The 22,440-nt window shown below is 36.6% G+C and overlaps 1 protein-coding gene across 6 annotated transcripts in view; it reads right to left on the minus strand.

The window, feature by feature from the left end:
• Positions 1 to 20,665, minus strand: part of AKAP7 (A-kinase anchoring protein 7) — an 89,820-nt gene extending 69,155 nt beyond the window's left edge. For 2 of the 6 annotated variants that reach the window (XR_009957940.1, XM_062572541.1), the window contains exons 1-5: positions 20,444 to 20,665; positions 16,274 to 16,426; positions 15,065 to 15,210; positions 9,759 to 9,895; positions 3,965 to 4,125 (exon numbers count right to left, since the gene is read on the minus strand). Coding sequence is in view for 4 of the 6 variants with exons in the window: in XM_062572541.1 (XP_062428525.1) it covers positions 3,965 to 4,125; positions 9,759 to 9,895; positions 15,065 to 15,210; positions 16,274 to 16,426; positions 20,444 to 20,627 (781 nt within the window). In the remaining 2 variants the exon portion in view is untranslated. Of the gene's footprint in view, positions 1 to 3,964; positions 4,126 to 9,758; positions 9,896 to 15,064; positions 15,211 to 16,273; positions 16,427 to 20,008; positions 20,181 to 20,443 lie in introns of those variants that run through there. The other 4 variants (XR_009957941.1, XM_062572544.1, XM_062572543.1 and 1 more) reach the window with 3 other exon arrangements.
• Between the last annotated feature and the right edge of the window lie 1,775 nt (positions 20,666 to 22,440).

The raw sequence follows: 22,440 nt of genomic DNA on the forward strand, positions 1-22,440 counted from the left end.
ATGGGTTAAATATAGAATTCACTTATTCAGTTCTATCAGCTTCAAATACTATTTATAATTTAATTATTAAAATAAACAACTAAGCCAAATAATTCATTACCTTTTCCAAATTCACTTACTACTTGAAATATTCTGTGGCATAGCAAAGCTTAGTATGTTTTCTTTTATTAGTGTCATTAGTGTTATTAGTGTCTCTCCTTCAATGTCCATGCAGAAGACAAGGTAGCAGGTGAAGTAAATATTCACCTCACAGTGTAGAAGAAACCATACATAAGCTTAAAACATCAAAACAGTATTTCTGTAACAAACTAAAATTGGTCTTGCTGAAAATCAAACCAGCTAAAGAAACAGTGTCTCTTCCCTGTTCCGCAAACAACAGAAAGATTAACATTCCGCAGAAAGTAACGTACTTCTTTCTCCCAGCTTCAGTTTTAAAATTAAAGTTTTCTAGGAACACAAGCAATATAAAAACGTTTCATAGTCAAATTGTACAATGAGCCAGAATCAGGGTCTGACAATATTTCTATCAAACATACATAGCCTCTCAGCAGCATACATCACAATAGCAGTCCAAGTGTTTCCAATACTTTTTCTCACTACGGTTTCTAAAATCATGTGTCAGGATATCATTCAAGCAACAAGAATAGCAGGTATAATTTTACATGCAGCCTCTTTTGAATTAATATATTAAATGTACTGCAGGAAATGAACTCGAAGGCTCATTTGTGTTAATAAGCTTCTTTAGATGAGAAGGTATATTCATCAAGTGCAGTTGACTAGAATTCAGTAAGGTTAGTAAAAGGTAATGAGTACACGCTAGTTCCCAAAATAAGGTCCATTGAAACTAAGAAAAATACTAGATTCAAGCAAATGCAGAAAATCATAAAAGAAAAAACAATCATATTATCTCTCCATTCATTAAATTATCATAAATTATGTTAAAGGAATTACATATCATATATTTTAGTGTGGCTGAGGGAGCTCCCTAACAACTGTCTCATTTGCCTTGTTGGTACTGAAGCATCCATATGGATTCTTTTGTTTAATACTATTTCATATCCTAAACTGCACTGCCCTGAAAGCTATCAGTGTATTAACTAATGATCTATTTTGCCAGGTTACTTACAGCAAAATCCTTTCAATTAAATCTAATGAAGACACACGTAGAAATTATTTAATATGTACTCTTTTTTTCAAACTCATACCTCACCATTCATTAATTTAACATGCAACTAGCCTAATTTTTGAATCACACTTACATAAATCTGCAGTGTCACATAACTACAGATGCGAACACGTCTTTCTTGTGTCGGTGTTAATATAAAAACTAAATTCGCTCTCATGAAATATGTTACCTGTTACGAAATGATACTAGCATTTCCAAGAAAGCCAAAAAGGTAACTCTGAAATCAGCAATAATTCAGAATTTACAGTTATGACAGTCAATAAGAATGTTAAGATATGATATCTTGAAGTCATACCATTTTCTTCTGGTAACAGTCTTCGTACCCCACTTCACAATTAAATTCAGATGAAACAAAGATTGTTGTATAAGTATAGAGACTAAATGACAGGCATAAGGCCAAGAAATGATCCTTGCAGCTGACAGAAACAAGTACTGAAATGATAAGGAATGTTTTTACTAAAAAGTAGTAGTAAATAACAACAACAACAACAACAACAATAATAATATGCAGCTGAAGTATTACTGTATGCAAAGAATTTTCACCAGTAGGTATCAGTAAATATTATGCTTTACAAAGAAAACAATTTTGTTTTTTGTTTTACAGATGGACAACTAAGAGAAAAATCAAGTGTTATAACTGAAGGAATCAGGTTTACTTACTCCTTTCCCTATTACCTTCCCATAAAGACTGGCAAAAGACTGACCTTACTATGACTTAGTCTATTGTGAATGAGTGTTTAACTGAAAACAAAGGTTGAAATCTTCTCTCTCATCTGTCTAATTCTGATCAAAATCTGGAAAATTAATTTAAAATATGCAGAAAATAATTTATAACAACCTTCATTATTCTTTAGAGTTAAAAGATAATTAGCTTTCTGTCTCTAGCAACTTTAATTACTTTTAAGTTCTTAACCTAAAAATCTAGAAACCTAAAACTGAACTCAAGACAAGGAAAAGGAAGCATAGCTTCCAAAAGAATGAAAAAATACTTGGTAAATGAAAGATTTGAAATAATTATAATATTATTCAACAGCTGAAGCCTCTCTGGAACCATAAGTACTGTTCCATTTCTACCATACTGAATTTTAGAAATAATTCTCTCTCAAGAGCTTCTTAAAATTTTTAAAAGCATTGCTTCTTAAAGGCATTGCCCAATAACAGCATAACCAATTTAGTAAGCTGAAAAGTTCTCTCTCAATCTCTTCTATTCAACCTTTTTTCAGAACGCCAGTTACAAAATTCTAAACATTTTTAAAAATACTTCAGAAACTGAACTAATAAATTGCTAGAGAACACAATGTATAAAGAAGTTTTTTATCCTTTTTTTCCCTGGGGACTGCACAAAAGGTAGCATGACAGCAGCACTCTTTGCTACTCTGCAAAATGTCCTGTATGGGTTCTTGCACTATTAAAAAATGTTGTGACCTCACATTCCTCAGAGCACAAAAGATAATTCATCAATACTGAAAAACTCTTTTAATGAGTCTTTCCAAGGAATAGTTGGAATTGCTGGGATAGTTTAAAAGGACACTGATGAATTACGACAGTTCTGTTCTCTGAGACTTTTTTATTTAGTATATATAAACAGCATAGCTTTAAGGACCAATTTGTAGACGATACAAAAACTCCACTTTACTTTGTTTTGGTCTAGCTACTGTCTGCTGATTCTCACCTGATATTTAGACTCCTTTTAACTTATATACTCCTAGTGATTCTGAGAACTGTATCTTTGGACATATTTTATCTGACTGGCAAAGACAGTGGTCTTAGCTGCACTATAAAGACTGAATTGAGAGTTTTGCTCTTGAAGAGCACATCTGGGTGCACCTCTGTAATAGCATATGCCTGCTACATGTTTTAGTAATGTCATAATTGCCAGACAAACACACTGGATAATGCGGAAGAAATTCTCATTGAACAACAAATACAGAGGTTCCACAACTGCAAGAAAATTTTCAAGCTAAAGCTGCATAGAATCCAACTCCCTTCCTCTGGCAGACCAGTGATGTCCTTTTTCCGATTTCCCCTTATTCTACTAGCTCTGCAGAGAAAGGCTACATGCGACTCTATATATGTGTATATGTATACAAACACACTTGTGCGTGTGTGTGTGTGTGTGTGTGTGTGTATATATATATGTACATATATATATACACACACACACACACATATATAGATATATATACACACACTTACATACACACACAAACATATATATGCAGGTGTGGTAAGGTCTAATTAATTCCCTGGGATTTAAGAGTGATACACACTAAGTAAGGGAAACACAAAGCTTAAGACTTCCCAGACCACTGTAAGGGAAAGAATATCACTCAGTCTCTCAGAGCTTAGCTCAGCAAGGTGAACATACAGAGAACTATGTAATTTTGCATTTAACAAAATGCATCTGAAGATACAGTTCTCAGAGTCAGTAAGTATGAACATATAAACTGAAAAGAGTGTAGGTATCAGTGGAGAGACAGCAGACATTACCTGGACCAAAACAGAGCAGAGTTGTTGTATCCATGTACGAATCTGCACTGTATTATTTATGATACTAAACAAAAAGATCTGAGGGAACATAACTGTAATTCATCAGCTTCCTTTTCAACTATGCTGGGATATCCATCACCTAATCCTTTTAGCTGTTAAAGATAAATTAATGTTGACCAAATTGGCACTAATATACTCAAGCTTTGTGCTCCATCATCATGTAGGGCTCAATTTTTTAAGTTTGTTGAAAAATCTTTAAAGTACTTGAACTATATGAACAAGTAGTACCTGCTACTTCTGTAAGTATAGCTGTATGATCACTTTCTGCCAATTTCACAAATCCAACTTCATTTTTGAAGTGATCAATTCCTTGAAAAGACAAATCCACAGTTCTTCCTTTTAGGAGATCTTCTACCAAATCTTTGCTGTCTGAAAGAGCACCCACTGCTCTGTCAAGAGGAAAGAAAAACATCTATGAGAAAGTGAGTATTAATACTGTTTACGTTCCAATTAATCACTCTATCCAACATTCTCAGAGAGCTTTACTAATATCAATTATCTACTTAAATATTTTTATATTACTTCCTATCAGTGCTGTCAATATTATTTTCACCATTTTTTAAAGGTAAGTAACTTCACATAGCCAGCTGTAAAACCACAGAAATAGTGAGGCAGACCAAGCAGGTGTAATTTCTGAGACTAATTTAACTCAGTCCTCAAACTGGCTAGTGACTTAAGAATACAGTGTCTCTATTGCTTTGTGCACTTGATTTAAATAAACTACTTATTAGGTAGCACTTGGTATTCCATTCTCAAACACTATACTTTTGTTCATCTTAAATCTAGTAAAATCACTCAGATCACTTAAGGACAACAATACAACACTGCTCAATTTGAAGCTTTCAGACATAATTTTTTTTCCTTTTAAGATTAACCCGTACAAAAAGGCAGTCTGAATTTTATTCCTTATATTTGTTCCACAGGGAAGAAGACATTTTTCTTCATTTTTTCCTAAAGAAACAAACATGAATCTGCAGGGTACTGGTAAAACTCCAAGTCAGCTATTTCATACAGTACTTGTCTAAAGTCTTCTGAGATCTCATCTGAATAGTCTAAGATTCTGCTTCATTCAAAGCTACTACAGAATGTTATAAATGTTATGAATATAAGTTATTGACTCTTTATATATACATGCATACACACACACATATATAAAATGATACAGAAATTACTATTAATCTCTGAGAACTGCTAGAAAAAGAACTACAATATGAATTGATGCTTACTTTCTTTAAGAGATAAGCAGCACACATTAGATTATGCACACATAATCTACATAAAACTTAAGAAACAGGAGCAATTCTAGTAACATTCTAATGATCATTTTAATTAGCCATATTATATACACATACAAATACGTGAAGTATTTGTTTTGAACTGCACTTATTTTGAAATGATTCATCTGTATACAAACATACACACACACACACACTTAGTGTCTTTTAAAAGCAATCTCGCATATTTAATTCTTTTAGTTCTATTCAATGAAACTGAATACAAACTTTATTTCATTACTCTTATGCTGACTTTAGAAACACTAGATGGCAGTAACAGCTTAAAAATTCTCAAGAGATTTTATTTTAGTCTTTTCATAGTATCTGGAAGAAAGTCGTCACCATGATTTCTGATCTCTTTCCTATCATATGAAGCAGGCTAAATTACATTCTTTATGCCTATGCATTTTAAAACTACTTTGCACAGTTTTCCATTATGTTTGCCAAGATGGAGCCTTGAATGAGAATTGCGCAAGAGAACTTCCCATAGGCCAGGTAAGAAAGAAGCAATGTTGATTATACACCAAAAATTCCTTGATTAATATACTCCTCTCATTTATTTAATGGTTTTAATCTACAGTCCAGTAGTATTTTAGCTCCCATATGGCCATTTTAAGCAACAATGCAATTACTTGTTCCTTGACAAAGACGTATTTCTCTTTGGGTATAGTCTCTGCCATTTACCTTACCATTTCATCATAATTACACAAAACTGTTCCACTGTCTTCTGTCTGTGCAATAGTCGAAGACCTTTCAAAAACACCATCTAATATAGATTATATCTGTTAGATTACTTCACAGGCCATTACTTGTAAATTTATTTACCAAGATGAACCTGAAAAATCACTCCAAAATGTACAGATATTTCACATACACTGTGTCAAAAATTGCAATGGCTTTCAAGTAGTGAATCATGCACACAGTTAAAATCTATCCCTGGATTTTCTGCATCTGAAAACGACTGCACAAAGAGCTTTCAGCCATGGAGAACTTTGTTCCCCAAATGAATGAAGATTTATATTTCCATATTGTAGGGTAGGCTGCAGAAATCACTGACCAGCTCAACTCTGCCTCATGAGGTCTACGAAAGGTCAATTCAAATAGTGCAGTGTGTTTTCAATCTAGCAGTGTGTCACTGAAAATTTAGTTCTATTTTTTATTTCATATACAATCTTGTACATGCAGTGAAATATTTAGAGAAATTGTTATCATCTCATTCTACCATACTTCTGTATTCTATCAGTCATTTTATAGCATCTAATCATTGCTTTGTAAGAATACAGCATAATGGCAAACATTACCACCAACTTCAACAGTAACAAACAGAACAGTGGTATTCTCTTGTCATTGCATACCCAAGTAATATTTACAATGTTTAAAATAATTTATTCTGACCAAAGCACACAAACATAGATACACAGCATTGCTACACTCAGTACATTCAGTTAGTGAGTAAACTAACCCAAAGGAATAACAAGAAAGTTTACAAGCATTTTACTCCAAACTGGGGTAAAGACTGCAGAAGCAGTGCCTGTTGTTTTCTGTATTGTTGCATTATAAATATCACAGCACTTAAAATTTATGTAAGTTCTTTTTTTGAAACTAGTACATTGTTCAGATTTCTTGTTAGAAAAAGCAACCTTGCAAAAAAAGCCAAACTGAATCCTTTCAGCTCTCATATTTATAATGAAAAGATCAAATTCACAGAGTTTTTGACAGATAACAAGCAAGCTGGACTGTGACAACATAGTCTGGTAACGAAGGGATTATTTACTGGGAAGGCAAGACTCGTAATTTCTAGTACCAATCCTATGGCTGTGTATGCATTTTACATTACAGTAAATGGATAAAATACACCTAGGTTGCTAGCATAACCTAGAAATCCTTTCCTTGAAGGGAGTGCTGTCCCAATTTTCTTTCTTTTCTCTAAGATTTTTTTAAATTGCACATTCTTGATTTCATAGAGTTTTACAAAATGATACCAAGTACATTCATGAAGGCTAGACTATAGCCTATCAGCTAGGAAACCTGCATGGGACTAAATTCCCTTAGAAGGAGACCTGAATTACAGATCTTTGGAGCCATTCTCAGGGCCAAAGCCGTACGTACTAAAATACCACACAAAGGTAACACTATGACCACTTCGTATTCTGTGTTTTTGAATTGAAGTTGCTGCTATACTTTGTATATAACATTCTTTCACACATTTTTGACTTTGACATTATTGTGCAAACACAGCAGAAAAAATGTAGACGTAAGCAAATAATGGATCCAAACTTAAGGATCTCTGAACGTTCATCTCAGATGCCTACTTAACTCGATGCACTTTGTTTGAGGGATTACTGTAACCCTACATTACACACAGGTTCTTTTGTCAGTCTGGATCTTGGTTTCTTTCCATTAACCTGATATCAAAAATTGGTGAAGCAAAGAAAGGAAAAAAATCAGTCTTTTACTCTTCAAGTTCTCCCAAAATATTAAACAGAAGACATCAATTAGGAAAAAATAAGAATCACAAATAATAGAAAATATAATCTAGAATACCTGAAGACAGCTGGGCTAGATAGCTGTAGGAGGCACCTGGCCAGGGAAGGGGCGAATCACTGGGGAAACTGCTGCTGACTAGAGGACGGCTCCTGGGTGCCTGGACTGTGGAGTTCTGCTGGGAGAGGCAGAGAACAACTCCATCAGTAAGTGCTGGGGTGGCAGTCTGAGAGCCAGAAAGGAGCTCAAGGAATCAGAAGATACTGAATTTAGGAATATTTGTTTTGATGCTTAGGACTCTCTGAAAAGTATTCATGAAAAGGCATACTGGCCTTCAAGATCTCCTTTCACATTCCCTTTTAAAAAAGTTAATTCTTAAACACCTTTAAAAAGAAATCTTGCGGACACGGTGGTTGTTTTCATCAACTTTCAGGTGCTACCACTGATCAATCACCGACCAGGGCAGAGAGAAGCTGGTACGCACAATCCAGGGGACAAAAGGCATGTGGAGAAGAGAGCAAGTCCAGCAGATTCAGAATTCCTTGGTTTCCTTTCTATTCTCTGTTACCAGCTATGTGTTTCTTTCCCTTCAGATCAGAGTGTTAAAGGAGGAAGCTGTCAGACTCTTTGTTGATATCCTCAATGGAGAGATAAGAGAATAGAGGCCTGAAGGATTTAGTATTACAACATTCAGGGAAACAGGTATGAAAAACAACCAGGATAATTTGTTAGATGTACTGGTATCTCATTACTTTTGGTTGTGTTAAATGTTTTCAGCCATAATACTTCCTATTTATTAGAAGTATGTCTTTGACTACCAATTGTTTCTACATTCTGTCTTTGATTCTGCCTTTCTTATGAGCAATCTGTAGTTTAAAAGCCAAATTTTTGGGGGAAAAAAAGATTCAATACATGCACTTAACTATTAGAGACATTATTTTGTAACTGCATCACGATATCCAAAGCAATGTCTCACTGCAACTATTAATTAGTTGACCTAGATAAGCCAGTATATGGACTGTATGCTTCCCACTGCAGAAAAAAAATCAGCAAGATATATGACAGAGGGAACCCTAAAAAGAACTCGGGGGAGATGAAAAAGCAAGGCCTCGTAATGCTCTTTCACAGCATTACGAGGATCTGATAAATTTTGGTTCACGAGCAATACATTACAAAATTGATACATAAACAATGGAGGAATTCCAGATGTTCTTTTAATCCCAGCAGCCCATTCATCAGCATTTGGTTACTGTAACAGAGTATTATGCAAAAGTGTTAGCGATATCAATTCTAACACTCTAGCATGCAACTACTGAAATATCACGTATGTAGGTCACAGGACACGACATCCAAATAGAACATGCAGACCTGGACAGAGAAAGTCTGTGGGTACAGGACTATGAAATGCAAAGCATGTTTTCATTTCAAATCAAAATTAAAGCTAGGTACAGAAATTATTATTATGAATATTCACAAATTACAGTGATATAGATAGGCTTAAAAGAACATCTTATTAACTTCTGAACATATACATTAAAGTAGGCTTATCAGATGGCAATACAGCATATGATAAACAGTAAAATACACTTTTTATAAAGCAATTAGTCACATCTAACATTTATACACATACATGATATTATCATATAACATATATACCTTTCCGCAACTTTTCTACCTTCTGTATGATCAAGAACTCAGCTTTATCACTGAAGCAACATAAAAATCATACTTTCAGTAAGGCCTAATAGTCACCCCTTTTTAAGTGTAATTATATTTTCATTGGAGAATACTAAAGACTACTATGTTCTATAAACATAGAACAACTCTAACCACATGAGGCATTAGCTTGTAGCTAACTGTTATTTTATTCAAGTCTTTCAGTGACAATTACTAATTTGGCCTATAATATTTGCTGAGCTATGAAATTCTGAAAGTTCCCCTAACTGTAATCTGTTTAACGTCCCCGACATCAAAATATTGTTTTGAAATAATTACTTCAGCAAACACGAAATTTATGCAAGTTCAAGACACAGTCTGAAAAATGCAAAAGAAGCGTGCTTTGTGCAGAGCTCATGACATCTCACCATAAGTTTAAAAAGCCAGTAATTGAGACTAGCAATTTAAGAACAACATTAATAAAATATTTAGTAATCCTAGTAATTTATTGTTGACAGAAAATAAGCATCAGTTACCCCTTCTAGTCTTTTTGTGAATTCTCCCAACAAAAACATTTGCATATACTTAGTTTAACAGAAAATACCTACGTGCTAACTTCTTCCTTACTGGATAAATGCATCACCAATAATGTGACATGTAATGAGCCATGGTGAACCATTGCTTTGGAAAGTCTATGATCCTTTTGTATTATCATGTCTTGGACAGCCTGAATACCACCAGCAATCTGTGAGGAAACAAATGCACAGAAACAACACTTAGTCATGCATGATACAAGGAACAACAGTTAGCCATGACAGTTACTGTACTCCATAACGCAAGTGAACAAAAAAACCCACAAACTGAAATCAAACATTTATGCAAACCATTCTAGCAGAAGTTCCGTCATCTGATGAAGCCTTTAATTGGCCTGAGTAAACTTAAAGTTGGTAGAAACAGAGTGATTAGGAAATAACTGGTCATTCCCCCATCACATCTCAATAGCAGCTTGTAGCCCAAACTTTGACAAATTCCTTGAACAGATTAAGATCATTCAGTTTTGTACTGCCAGTAGTGCACATCAGAGGTTTCTTCAAGGACTTTCTCTGCTCTTTCTGGTAAACTTTGTTATATGCAGGTACGCGTCTGGAACTAGAAAGAGCTCTTTGCAGGATCAGACTCATAAGAAACAGAGGAATATTCAGTACATAAGTTACATCTGATTTACAATTCTGATTATCCTGGCTGAGAGGTAAGATATAATTTACATACGCTCTTCAAATATATTTTAAGGAATTTCTGTACAACATTTACGTAGTTACAATACAATCAGTTGTCTTCTTTAAAAACACTTGATTTACATTTTATTCGTCAGAAATTACTCCTATGGTTACATGTTTTATGAAGTGTATCTGAAAATGTTTACTGTGCTTGCAATTACAATAATCCAACTGCAGTTATTTAGAAGAACCTGCAGCAAAGCTTGAGTCAAAAAAAAATTAAAATCAAACCTAAAAACCTTGACTCTGACAAAATGTCTGATTTCTTAAACCATGGTAAGCAAAGATATTACAGACAAATCAGTTCAGGTGCATATAAAAGAACCATTTAGAGAATTTAAAATTTGATCTTTCACCAAAACTGATCAGAGAATGCTATATAAATATACTGTACATATTGGCTTTCATAACACAAGCACAGGTCACTTTCAGATCAAAAAAAGTTATATTTCAATATATTTCAGCAATTCTGTTAATCACAATAAACATATAATTAAAAAAAAAAAAAGCACAATATAAAGTAAATGGTCAGTACTGTTGGGACCCAGCCTTTTAAGACAAGTTTTGCCATATAGGCAAAACCAGAAGTGTCTCACGTGATGTAAGACACTGAAAAAAACTGCACCGACACTTTGATCATAAATCATGCTGCAAAAATCATCTTCTTTTACAAGTCAGAATTTATCCTAGATAAATGACACTTACTGTATTCTTAGATGCAGGAAGACTGCAACCCACATTTAAACAAGACATATCATCAGTAAACGTAATCCCTAATAATTACAACATAGTGACTACAAAGATTACTCAGAAAAAGAAAATGCAGTTTTCCAGTACAGAAAAAAAACCTTAAATTTCAAAATAAATAGTTTATGTCTTCATTTAGAATCTTACTGCATTTTCAACTATTGTTTCTAAATTTAATGTGCAGGTGCACAATCAGAAAGCTGAGAAAGGAAAAATGTAGATGTAAAGGTAGAAGCCCTTCAGAACACGCAAGACAGGTGCTAACAGTTTGGAACTGTGCTACCATGCCATGAAGATCACCCTAGCTCTAAAAAAAGATCACTGCTACTCAGCACTCAGCTTTCCAGCCAATGCCTTACAACTCCTCAGCCAGATAGTCTCCTTTCCATGGTGCCTCTAAGTTCCCTCCCGCTCATGTCCTGAACTCCTGCACTACACCCAGATCTTGTCACATACTTCAGTTATGGCTCGGACAAGGAGCAGCGTATGTTATGACTAACTCTCAGCTATATGGGGTTGACTGGCTAACAAACATGCATATATATTCGTTGCTCATCTGGCAGGTCTAAAAGAAGAGCTAATTGTTATACTCACACCACAAGTCTTTAACTCAGCAAGCACGTTCCTTCAAGGCTACCTCTTTTATACAACCACCAACTACACAAAAATTGTAGGTAATTAATCCTTCAAAGATGTCAATCTTGTTACCCAAATTTGGGCAACAGGTTCAAAACCCATAAACGGAGTCATAACAAGGTAAACAGACAGGCAAATTCACAATTGTGCAAGCTCCATTAAGAAATCAAGCTAAAAACTTAATGAGTAACATATCTTTGGAACTGCTGGACAGCAGTTCCAGCTAAACACACCAGAAAAGTATAAAACGAGCTGCCCTTTCACTGATAAAGGCAAAACAGAAAGAATATAGAAAATGGTTTTTTTCCTCTCTCTCTCTCAGAAATATCACAAAATTCTAAATAATCTACACTATTTTTGGGGGAAAAAAAAAAAGCTCTCAATTGTATTTTTGTGAGCTTTGGGAATTTATTTTTAGTGTGTTCTTCCAAAAGTTATGTGATCAAAAAATATTGCAACAGCTGTAGCATAGCCATCAGTATGCCATCACTGCACAGAATCTAACTTTTCATTCCTTCTGTTCTCTTCAATAAATATAAGGTGAAATTAACTGCTCAGTGCAATGAATTTTAATTACACAAACCAAGACTCTTCCTACATCTCCATAATAACTAGTTATGACCCATTGTATAAATACTTCTGAAGCACTATACAAGCAGCTATTTACAGTACCTTTCAAAGCTTTACGTTAAATTCATCTACTATCATGCTATTTCATTTAATTTGATATTTCATAAGTTAAGTAAAAGAAATATCGAAGAGCAGATCATACCCAACTATTCCCTTCTCAGATTATTTTTTAAATTGCCCCCAAATAAGGATCCTAATACTGATTTCAAGGTCATCTCACCCACTGCTTACAATAAATTACTCTGAAGAATAATAATACAGCTTAGTTTTGCTTCTTGCAAGAACATTACTAGGACGTGAATACAAAGGCTGTAAGCTTTACATATTTAACAGACTAATTATACCTAATTATGCTCAAGACTAAAGGATACTAAAAGAGTAAATCTACCAACTGATAACACATCAGATAAGATATAACTTAAAAAAAGATAAATTTATAATCATTCATTTAACTACTTTTACAAAGCTAATAATACAAAGTTCAACATAAATTCAAAATTAATGGACCACCTGGAGATTCAAAACACAATTAAAATGAAAGAAAAATAAATTTGCAAGAAGGACTGTTCATTAAATATTGCCAGAAATACCCCTTACTACAAAATGTTTCTCTTTGTAAAACTTAAAAGATACTATCTATAATATGAAGAAAGACTACAAGTGCCTACAACACCTCACTAGAATAAAGTAAGACCCTCACCAAAAAAGTCTTTCATTACTAACTGAAGCACCACTAGCAATTATCAGCTCCCCTCTGGCTATCAAGACACCAGGTGTTTAAGTCTAAAGTTTAGCTAATGTTGCCTATATGCATTCCAATGTGTACTTTCTACTTTCAGAACAACTCTACATCCAAGGCAAGTATAAACAAAATGTTATAGTGCAGTCTTAGAATTCTCAAATGCTCTGAGATCTAAAATTCTTCATCCTTTACCTCTGCAAATGATAGGAAATTGTAATTACTAAAAACATGACATATAAAAAAGCATGCATAGTTAAGAATTTTCCACTCAGCCAACAATTTGAAATAGTAACAATTGTAAGCAGCAACTGTCAATTATCAGAATATATACCCCTGGCACTATTCTTCCAATTGTTAAATCATGAGAGATAACTGGAAGAAGAGTTATTTCAGAGTAAGATGGCGTAAAAGGTCTCCCAAGATATTTTGGTCAGGTTCTCCCGGAATATTGTAAGATTAGTCTCTATAATCTCTTTTTCATGTAACATTTTTCAAAGAATCAAAGACTACACTGTAATTTTCAGACCTAGTTTGCTTTCATTTTCATTTCAGACTCTCTCAAGCTTTGACTTGCTCATAAAATGTGTACTGTAGATGTATGTTAAGTTAAAAATCATCTGTGAGGCATCTGCTGATAATAAAAAAAAAACAAATCTGAATTAGGAAATGGTGATAAACTGGTGGTTTAACACTTAAATATAATATATCTACCTTCCTTGCTGAAGACACAGAAGTTATCACAACAACTGTATCAGTCAGGCCCCACAGCATATAAGCAGTCATCCTCATCTACTATTAGGTTAAATGAAACAACATATACTAACTACAAGAAAAATGATTTTCTTAAAGAATGCACTACCCTTTTTCAATCCATTTGAAAGGCATCTGATTAAAACAACAGCTCTTTCATATTTGACGCAAGATGATGTATTTCACTGGAAAGTTTTTAAACTACTAACTGCCTATTTAAAAATCAATAGATTCAAATTTAAATCTTAACTAAATACATTTTATTCTTATATACAAAAATGAAAAGGGGATGAAGAAGTGAATTTGTCTTCTGAGATGTTGCCTGTGTAGTAAAAAGATTATTTAACAACTCCTGAGATAGGTGCGCCTAGTTCTTGTGCAGGGCAACTATTTCACAGATAGAAGAAATGACTCAGGGATAAAAGTATAAAAGTACAATGCTCCCCCCCCCCCCCCCCCCCCCCCCCCCCGACAGTGCTGCAAAGTCTTTCTGCAAAACAAATAGCAGGATCAGGACTAAAATGGGCATTGCTACCAGAATTAAAACTTTACTAAGATAAATAATAGATCTCTAAAACATATCTTCTCCTTCACTAAAACAAAAAACAAGAAAACTGAAAATATGAATTTATAATGAATAAAAAGCTTGGACTGAGATGATTTATTTGCTTGGATCTATGCAATCAAGTGAAAACCTTAGTTTTAAGCAACATAATGAGTGAGGAAACTTCAAGACCTTTGAATGTGTTGTTACACAAGATAAATTCCTGTCTCTAAGGAATGCTAAAAATATATTGCTAAGGATTTTCCTGTTTAAATAAAATGAAATGCAAAATAACCAACACTGAAAACAGAGTATAGGGGGAAATTTAAACCAATTTCTATCAAAATGATGTAAAATCCATAAAACTGACAAACTGAATAGACAGAGAAATGTTTTTTTCTTATTTTTTCCAGATAAACCCTTTTATTCACAAAAAGGTAGGTAAATAAAAAGTCACTATTTGAATAGACTGTGCTTTGAAAAATACTTGAAAACAATTTATTTTGCTCAAGATCAGACACTGTTTTGTACAAACACATGTTGAAATAATTTTGGCTACAGTAACTTAGTATAATACAAGAATATTACCTCTGGATTAGTAATTGGGATAGAAATGAAATAATTTGGCTGATACTGTTTTTTCTTTTTCTTCTTTCTCTCACTGCATTCTTCATTTTCCCTTCCCGTAGTCCTCTTTCTTTTCTTTTTTATATTTACTTCAGAGGTTGAACATACTGAAGAGAAAAAAAAATAAACAACTGTCAGCATGCAGACAAATCAAAATAAAGATATACTTAAAATCATGCCAGAAGGAGCTGGACTTCAGTCTGCTGACTGGAGAATGTCTTCTCAGGCATCTGATGTGCCTGTGCTCTGAACTGTCTGACTGGGTTCCCACTTCAACTTGAAGTTAACAATGCCATGCAAGTGAAGTACTGTACTTGAACAGCCTATACCTCTAAACAGGGCTTATTAGCCTCTAACATAGACATATGGTTTCCAGACAACTCATGGTACATAACCAACTCACACAGTAATGGAATAGGTCTGATACTGTCTGTGCTTGAACATGAACATGACTTTACAGCAAATGTGCCAATACAAAGCTACAAAATCCCATGCACATTGCATTTTGAAATACAATGCAAAACAATATACAGGATTATTAAAAGGAAAACGTTATATTAGACTAGGGACTAGTCAATCTCAAGCTGCAGTTTGTGGACCAAATCTATCCCAGAAGAAATTTCATCCAACCCAAACCTACTTTCTACCTGCTCCTTTTCCAAAGACCCCTTCCAACTTGGGGAAAGAAAACTGCATGTGCCCAGTTCTTTCAGTGTTCCATAATTTTCTTCCAGACTATTTCTGCAAAACTTTGTAGATCCTTTCCCATTACTCAGCCTTACACATCCCCACCAGCTGATGAGACTGCAGGCACCCACTGTCCAATTACATGTGTATTTCTAGCCATGTGTTGAGAACACATATGTTGGAGAACAGCTTAAAAAAACTCATCATTACATTTCAGAAGCTTACATATAGTAAGATAAACAGGCACATAAGATGCCTCAATCCCATGACTCAGTCTATGATGGACCACAGAATGGTAAATTTTAGTAAGTTCAACTATTTGCAGGACTGAGTACTAGTAACAGAGACTCTGGACTTCATTCATTTCTCAGTGAGACTCCATTCCAGACGAACAGCCTACCTGTACTTGCCAGCAGACAGGATCAGGAATCGAATGTGCGATACATCTATGCTTTTACAGTACTTTTATTTAAACATACTTACTAGCAAATTCATCTTCAATATCTATGTTGACAAATGGCATTTCTACCATCAGAGAGTCTACAGAATCTGGAGAAGCGCATCGTTCTTTTCTCTGTTGTGTGCTTCTTTCATTCTCTTCCAGTATTTTCTTTTCCAATACATTTTCCAGCTCATCTGTAATATATTTAAAATAACGCACCGGGTCTTAGATTTCAATATAAACAACTAAGAGACATTACACACAAGCAAAGTACAAAGTATATGTTTCTCTGTTTATTAACAAATAAACACTGACATATAGCCCCGTTAAGAATGTTACTGTTCTTCCTACGTCAATACATCAGCAAAAATGCTTCAACATTGTATAAAGTAAAAAGAAAAGGATTTCAGCCTTCCACTTTTGATAACAAATCTTCTTTTCCAGTCCTAAGTAAAGGCAAAAATGTGCAAAAAACTGACACAGTATCAGAAAAGTCTTTAGCTATCACCTAAAGTTCATTATAGATAATAGTAATGACAAATAAAATTCAATGTAGATAAACATTGACAAATTACTTTCAACATAAACACATAGAAAATGAGGCAAAAAGGAACAGAAAGGGAATCCTCTCTTTACACATAAGACAGTGAGTTCTCAGCTGACTGTATCATTCAGGAATGAGAGCATTACCCTATTCCTGTTCTGGGAGATGCACACAGCATAGTGTGTTACAGACAACAATGACCTGAACCTCTGGTTTTATAGACTTAAATTTTAGCATTTAACTTAAAAAAGGAACCAATGTAACTCACAATTCATTTTGCATATATAAGGATTTATAGATATACTACAGAATTATATCATAGTAGTACCACAATGAAAGAATGGGTTAATTAACAAATTATACAAGGGTACTAACTACGCATGAGTCATTTTCCCATATCTGTTTCATGTTTCTGCATCACTAAACTCTAATACTTGTGCATTTATACCTTAAAAAATAAAAAATTACAGTCTCCTCTAGCATCCTTCAACAAAAACTCTGCACATAATCAGACATGCAGCAATATTCCTTTGGGACAACTCCACAATGGAATTACTGTAGTGGAAGAAACCTTAGCTCAGAATTCAGTTTATCACAGGACAACTCATTGCTACAGACAACATACTTTCAAAGCTCCTCCTGTAACCAGCACAGATATTCCAAATCTGGCCCCAGAGGAAAATCTGGCCACAAAAGTGCATATGATGATCTTGTGGCATGCAAAACTACATTACATGTATAAAATCAATGGTGCAGAGCCCATCTGGGTTATTATCACCCTGGAGAGTGTTTCTTGCCTGTATCATTTTGTGCTAGGGAAGATAATTAATAGAAAAAATGGAATGAAGGGCTAATTCATTTCAGCCTAAAGTAGGGAGGCATAAATCACTCTGTCACTCTGTGGTTGTAGTCTCCTAAAGTTAAGCCAGAGGCTAATAAAGAGGAAAAAGTGTTTAAATCAGTTGCTAGTTCCCCCTGTAGACACTAAAAAACCATGCACAACAAGGTTTGTTAAAGTAGCAATGTATTTATTGCTTAACATCTAGATTAAAATACAGCTCACACAAAACGGACTACAATCCCTTTGCTGTCACTGATCCACAAGCATACAGAAAATAACACACTTTCCTTAAAAGAGATCATAATTCGAAGGACACAACAAAATCCATGAAACAGACTAACAAGAAAGTCAGTCTCAGGCAGAAAGTTACCAAAAATATTCAGAAAAGCAAAATCATAGCCAGCTGAAAGCAAAAATCAACACAGAGAGTGAAGTTCAACACGATGGGTTGAGTCAGTCTAATAGTACACCGATGCTAAAGGAAGCAGTCTCGCTCCCTTTCCCTAACCGCCAGCCACATGCTCTAGGTTAGTACTCTAATGGCTTAGAAAGCTCAATAAGCTCACTAAGGAAGTCGTATGAACAAGAAATGGGGGGAAAGGGATGTGCAACTGTAAGAAGAAAGGGCAAGCGGAACCATTCTTTTTTGGCAACAGCAAGTCCTTAGACCAGCACTGTTTATTTTGCAGATCTACATGCTACTTGCATTTTACATACTGATTTTGTCATTTCAGTACTTTAAATAAAGGGAATTCCTTGAAGGACACAGTGTGAGATGCGGATTTATTCACAAAAATCTGCAATTTTTGTGGACATTATCATATTTTTCTCATTAAAGGATCCAGTTTCCTTGACAAAGATCCCATACAGTCTGCCAGTATGTTAAAACAGATTGTACAGAAATTTTTGATCTGGATTTTCTCTTACAAGAGCATAAACATATCAATTCTTTTGTGTAAACAGAGCACGGTTGTGGTGATTTTATAAGACATCTTCCTGCAGCCTTACTTCATCCTCTTGTAATTCCTCGCACTTGTAAAATCTAGATCAGATGCCAAATGTAGCCATCATGTTACCAACATGTAAATAACAACAGCCACATGTCAGCATGGAAAGCCACTGTCAAAGTACACCAGCCATAAGTGTAGTTTGGCTTTGAACATATTTTCATCTACTCCAGGTCTACAGAGAACCATTTAAAAACTGAAACTTGGTAGAAGCCTGAATCTCCTGTCAGGCTATGAGAAGATAACCTACAGCTTTGATTTCTTAGGCCACGACCATGTAAACAATACCTCTGAAGACATAAATCAACAAAAGATTTGTCAAGGTAGCATCAGTTGCAGAACAAGGACTCGCATAAATTTGAGGTGTGTATATTGCAATTATGTCCTCCCTTTGCCCTGCCTCCTAAAAAGGCAATATACTTGTGTCACTTGAAAAATTCTGTCTGCTCACAATAATAGATTGGCATAGTAAAGGTAGTAAAGGCACAGCTAGTACTTAACAATGTCCCTTCCCAAATAAAGTATCTCAATTTAACAGGCACTACTTCTGAATCCTACAGTCCCAAGCAAATAACTTCATCCCTCACCTTTTCTGAAATGAATTATTTATTACAGAAATCAGCAACAGAATTCAAAAAATTGTACTTTAATCATTAGAACAAACTAAAGACTGAAGATTTTTCAAGTCTTTACATAATGATGATAATCTGAGACGTAAGTAACATATCTGAGACACAAGCATCCACAGGAACTCCTTGAGCATCAAAGCTGTCTTAAGAAACTTATTTCTAATTGTACGACTGATTACATTAACCTAAATTTCACCTGTGAACAGTATTGCTCTATCTGTATTAGTTTAAATGGTACCTGCTTTCTTGAATATTTGAGTCATCTGTTCCAGCAGAATCAAGATATGTATAGATCACAAATGAGAAAACAGAAAATTAAGGAATAGAAACAGCTGTTTTGCTTTTTAAAACATATGAGACTGTATTTCTTCTGTCTTTTTTTCTCCATACTTTCAGATAAAATACTCTTCTATTATTTGACATGTATACATTAGAGTGAGATTACATCTCCAGACACTATTCCCTTATGTTTAACAAGTGAATCTTTTGGAGACATTTTAACAGAAAGCTGCTGCAGAAACACATGGTCTTGAATCCCTGCTGCTGGCAATAGCAATCACATGACCCAGCTTAAAAAAAAATAAACTTCCTTTAAAAAAAAAGGTTAGTTTAGTACTCAGCCAGATTCCATAGTTAAACTCATGGCAAGAAATAGATAGTAACACGCACAGATGAAAGCAGAAGCCCTTTTCAGCCTCTGACCGGACTTGAGTCATTTTCCCCATGATTTCCCTGGCCCCTGCTGCAAAATCTACCTTTTGCTGGCATTCAGTGTTAGGTGTGTATAACCACGCATGAGTGTGCGCCCGTGAACAGGTGTATCTCCACATACAGGCACCAATCTGTGCGTGCGCTCCGCTACACCGTGCTTCCCTTGCGGTGGGTTTTAAAGTTGTGCTGAACTCGCCCGTTTGAGGGCTACGGCCCAGTAACACAGGCCGAAACCGCCGCAGGCCCCAGCCAGCCAGGGCCTTCCGCGCCGCGAGGGCAGCTCCGCCAGGGCCCGGGCGCGCCGCCAGGCCGCGCAGCCCCGGCGGCACCCCTCGGCGCGCCGAGCTCCCGGCAGAGCCCCCGCCCCCACCTCGGGGGGCCGGGCCTCCCGGCGGGCCGGGCCGGGCCGGGCCGGGGCCTGGGCCTCGCGGGCGCGGCCGGCGCCCGCCCGCCTCCCCCGCGCCCCGCCGCCTCCTCACCGTGCTCCGGGGACTCGCCGGCCGGGCGCGGAGGGTCCCCGCCGCCGCCCGCTCCTGCCGCCGCCGCCCGCAGCGCCATGGGACGCGGGCGCGCAGGCCGAGGTGGCGGGGCGGAGAGGGCGCGGGGAGCCGCCGCCCGCGCGGGGCACAGCGCCGGGAGCAGCCGCCGCAGCAGCCGCTGCATGCCCCGGTCACGGCAAGCAGGCGCTGCCCGCCGGGGAGCGACGGGACGGGACCAAGGCCAAAAGTCGCGGGCAACGGGAGCGCGGCGAGGGAAGCGGGAGCCGGCCGCCCCGCGGAGACCACAAGCCCCGGCATGCCGCGCGCGCGGCGGCCGCGCGGGGCACGGCGGGAAGGCGGCCCCGCGCTGAGCCGGGCCGAGCCGGATTGGGCCGAGGAGCCCCGGGCTGAGCGCGCCTCGGAGCGCGCGGGCTGCGGCCGGGCCGGGCCGCCCGGCGGGTCGCTCCGCGGCCCGGGGACGGCTCAGCTGTCTCTGGTTGTTAACTCGGCCCTAACCTCCCTTTTATTCTTTTTTACTATTTTTTTTAAGCTGAGCTAAGAAAATATACACAGTGAGGGCATCTAGATATTATGCACTGATACCGGAAATACATATTTTTCCATGTAGAAATTTAAAACAAAACGTCACTGCCCGAACATTCAGCTAAACAGAATGCCCATAACTAATCTGAGTGTTTTGAGGTGATTCCACCTCAAAATAACTTTGTGCTTCAGGACTACTTGAAGGACTTTACAGAAAACCAGTGCAATAATTTACACCCTTTTAGCTGTGGTCCGGGGAGCAGACAGTCCGGCTTTAAACATCCATCCTTCCTTTATGCAGTTGTCCTGTCTCCTAACGTAACTCTGGGCCACGCTTACCATTGGCAATAATGCTTCTACTGTGACCGTACAATCTCCTATTGGGAATGAGCCTCTGGGGTGTACATGAGAGGCTGTTTCTCCGAGGCAAAGGAATGCAAGACACTATTTTCCTGCTTAAATAAAGACTCTGTGCTTCTTGGAAGCCAAATTCTGTTACTATGTTCTGTGGAAGAAGCCAAGCCAAATGCTGCCTTGTGTTTTTGCAGATCAGTCTCTGCATATAGACCAGACGTGAAGGAGCTGATTGTTTATATGTATATACAAATCCTTACTTTCACTTTTAAAGGGAGTAGAGATGGGGGGGGGGGAAGCCTATAGTAGGGAGGAAGCTGCATGCATACACAAGCTGCATGCTACAGGCGTTTATGTGTGAGTTTCTGTATTTGGCTTGTCTGTGCTGCATTCCCTTTCTGGAAGATACAGTCTGGAGGTAGCTTACCACTATTTCAACCTATTTGTTGCTGTATGTGCCTTCACTGCCTTTCACACAATGCTTTAATTTGGTCTTCACAGCCCCATGGAGCCTGAAAACTAGTTGTGATACAGAAATTAAAGTTACGAGGAATCTGAGAGAAGCTTTACTTAGGATAAGGCTGATGGCAATTTTCCATACTATATATTTCATTTGAATATCAGCTATCCTTAGGAAACTAAATGCTTAAGTGGTGACCTCTTCCTAGCTTCTTAGCATAGGTAAGTAAAATATGTTCATAAAATTTTTATTCCCTTAAGTTATAGATAAAATAATATCTTTGTAGAAATACAAATTTAGAAAATGGTCTTGGATCTAAAACTGCTCCCAGTCAAATCATAAAGTATTTTGCTGAAATCTTCAGCAAACAAACTCTAGAGAGAACATTTCTGTTTGTATAGTTGACAAGGAAGCACAATGCAACATTTAGGTAAGTTAGCATTTAATGTTCTTTATAACAGTCAAGGAAAATACAATGCATTTTTAGCAGAATTAAAATTGTATCTAACCACTAACATAGCACTAAATTGTTGATGTATTGTTTTAGTTCATAAGATGCCTGAATAAGCCATTTACAAGATGAGGGGAAGTGAGAAATTAAAAGCACATTAGCTGGAGCTGATAATTGTTACCATGAATT

This window comes from Rhea pennata, chromosome 3 (genome assembly GCF_028389875.1).
Source record: "Rhea pennata isolate bPtePen1 chromosome 3, bPtePen1.pri, whole genome shotgun sequence".
Lineage (NCBI taxonomy): Eukaryota > Metazoa > Chordata > Aves > Rheiformes > Rheidae > Rhea > Rhea pennata.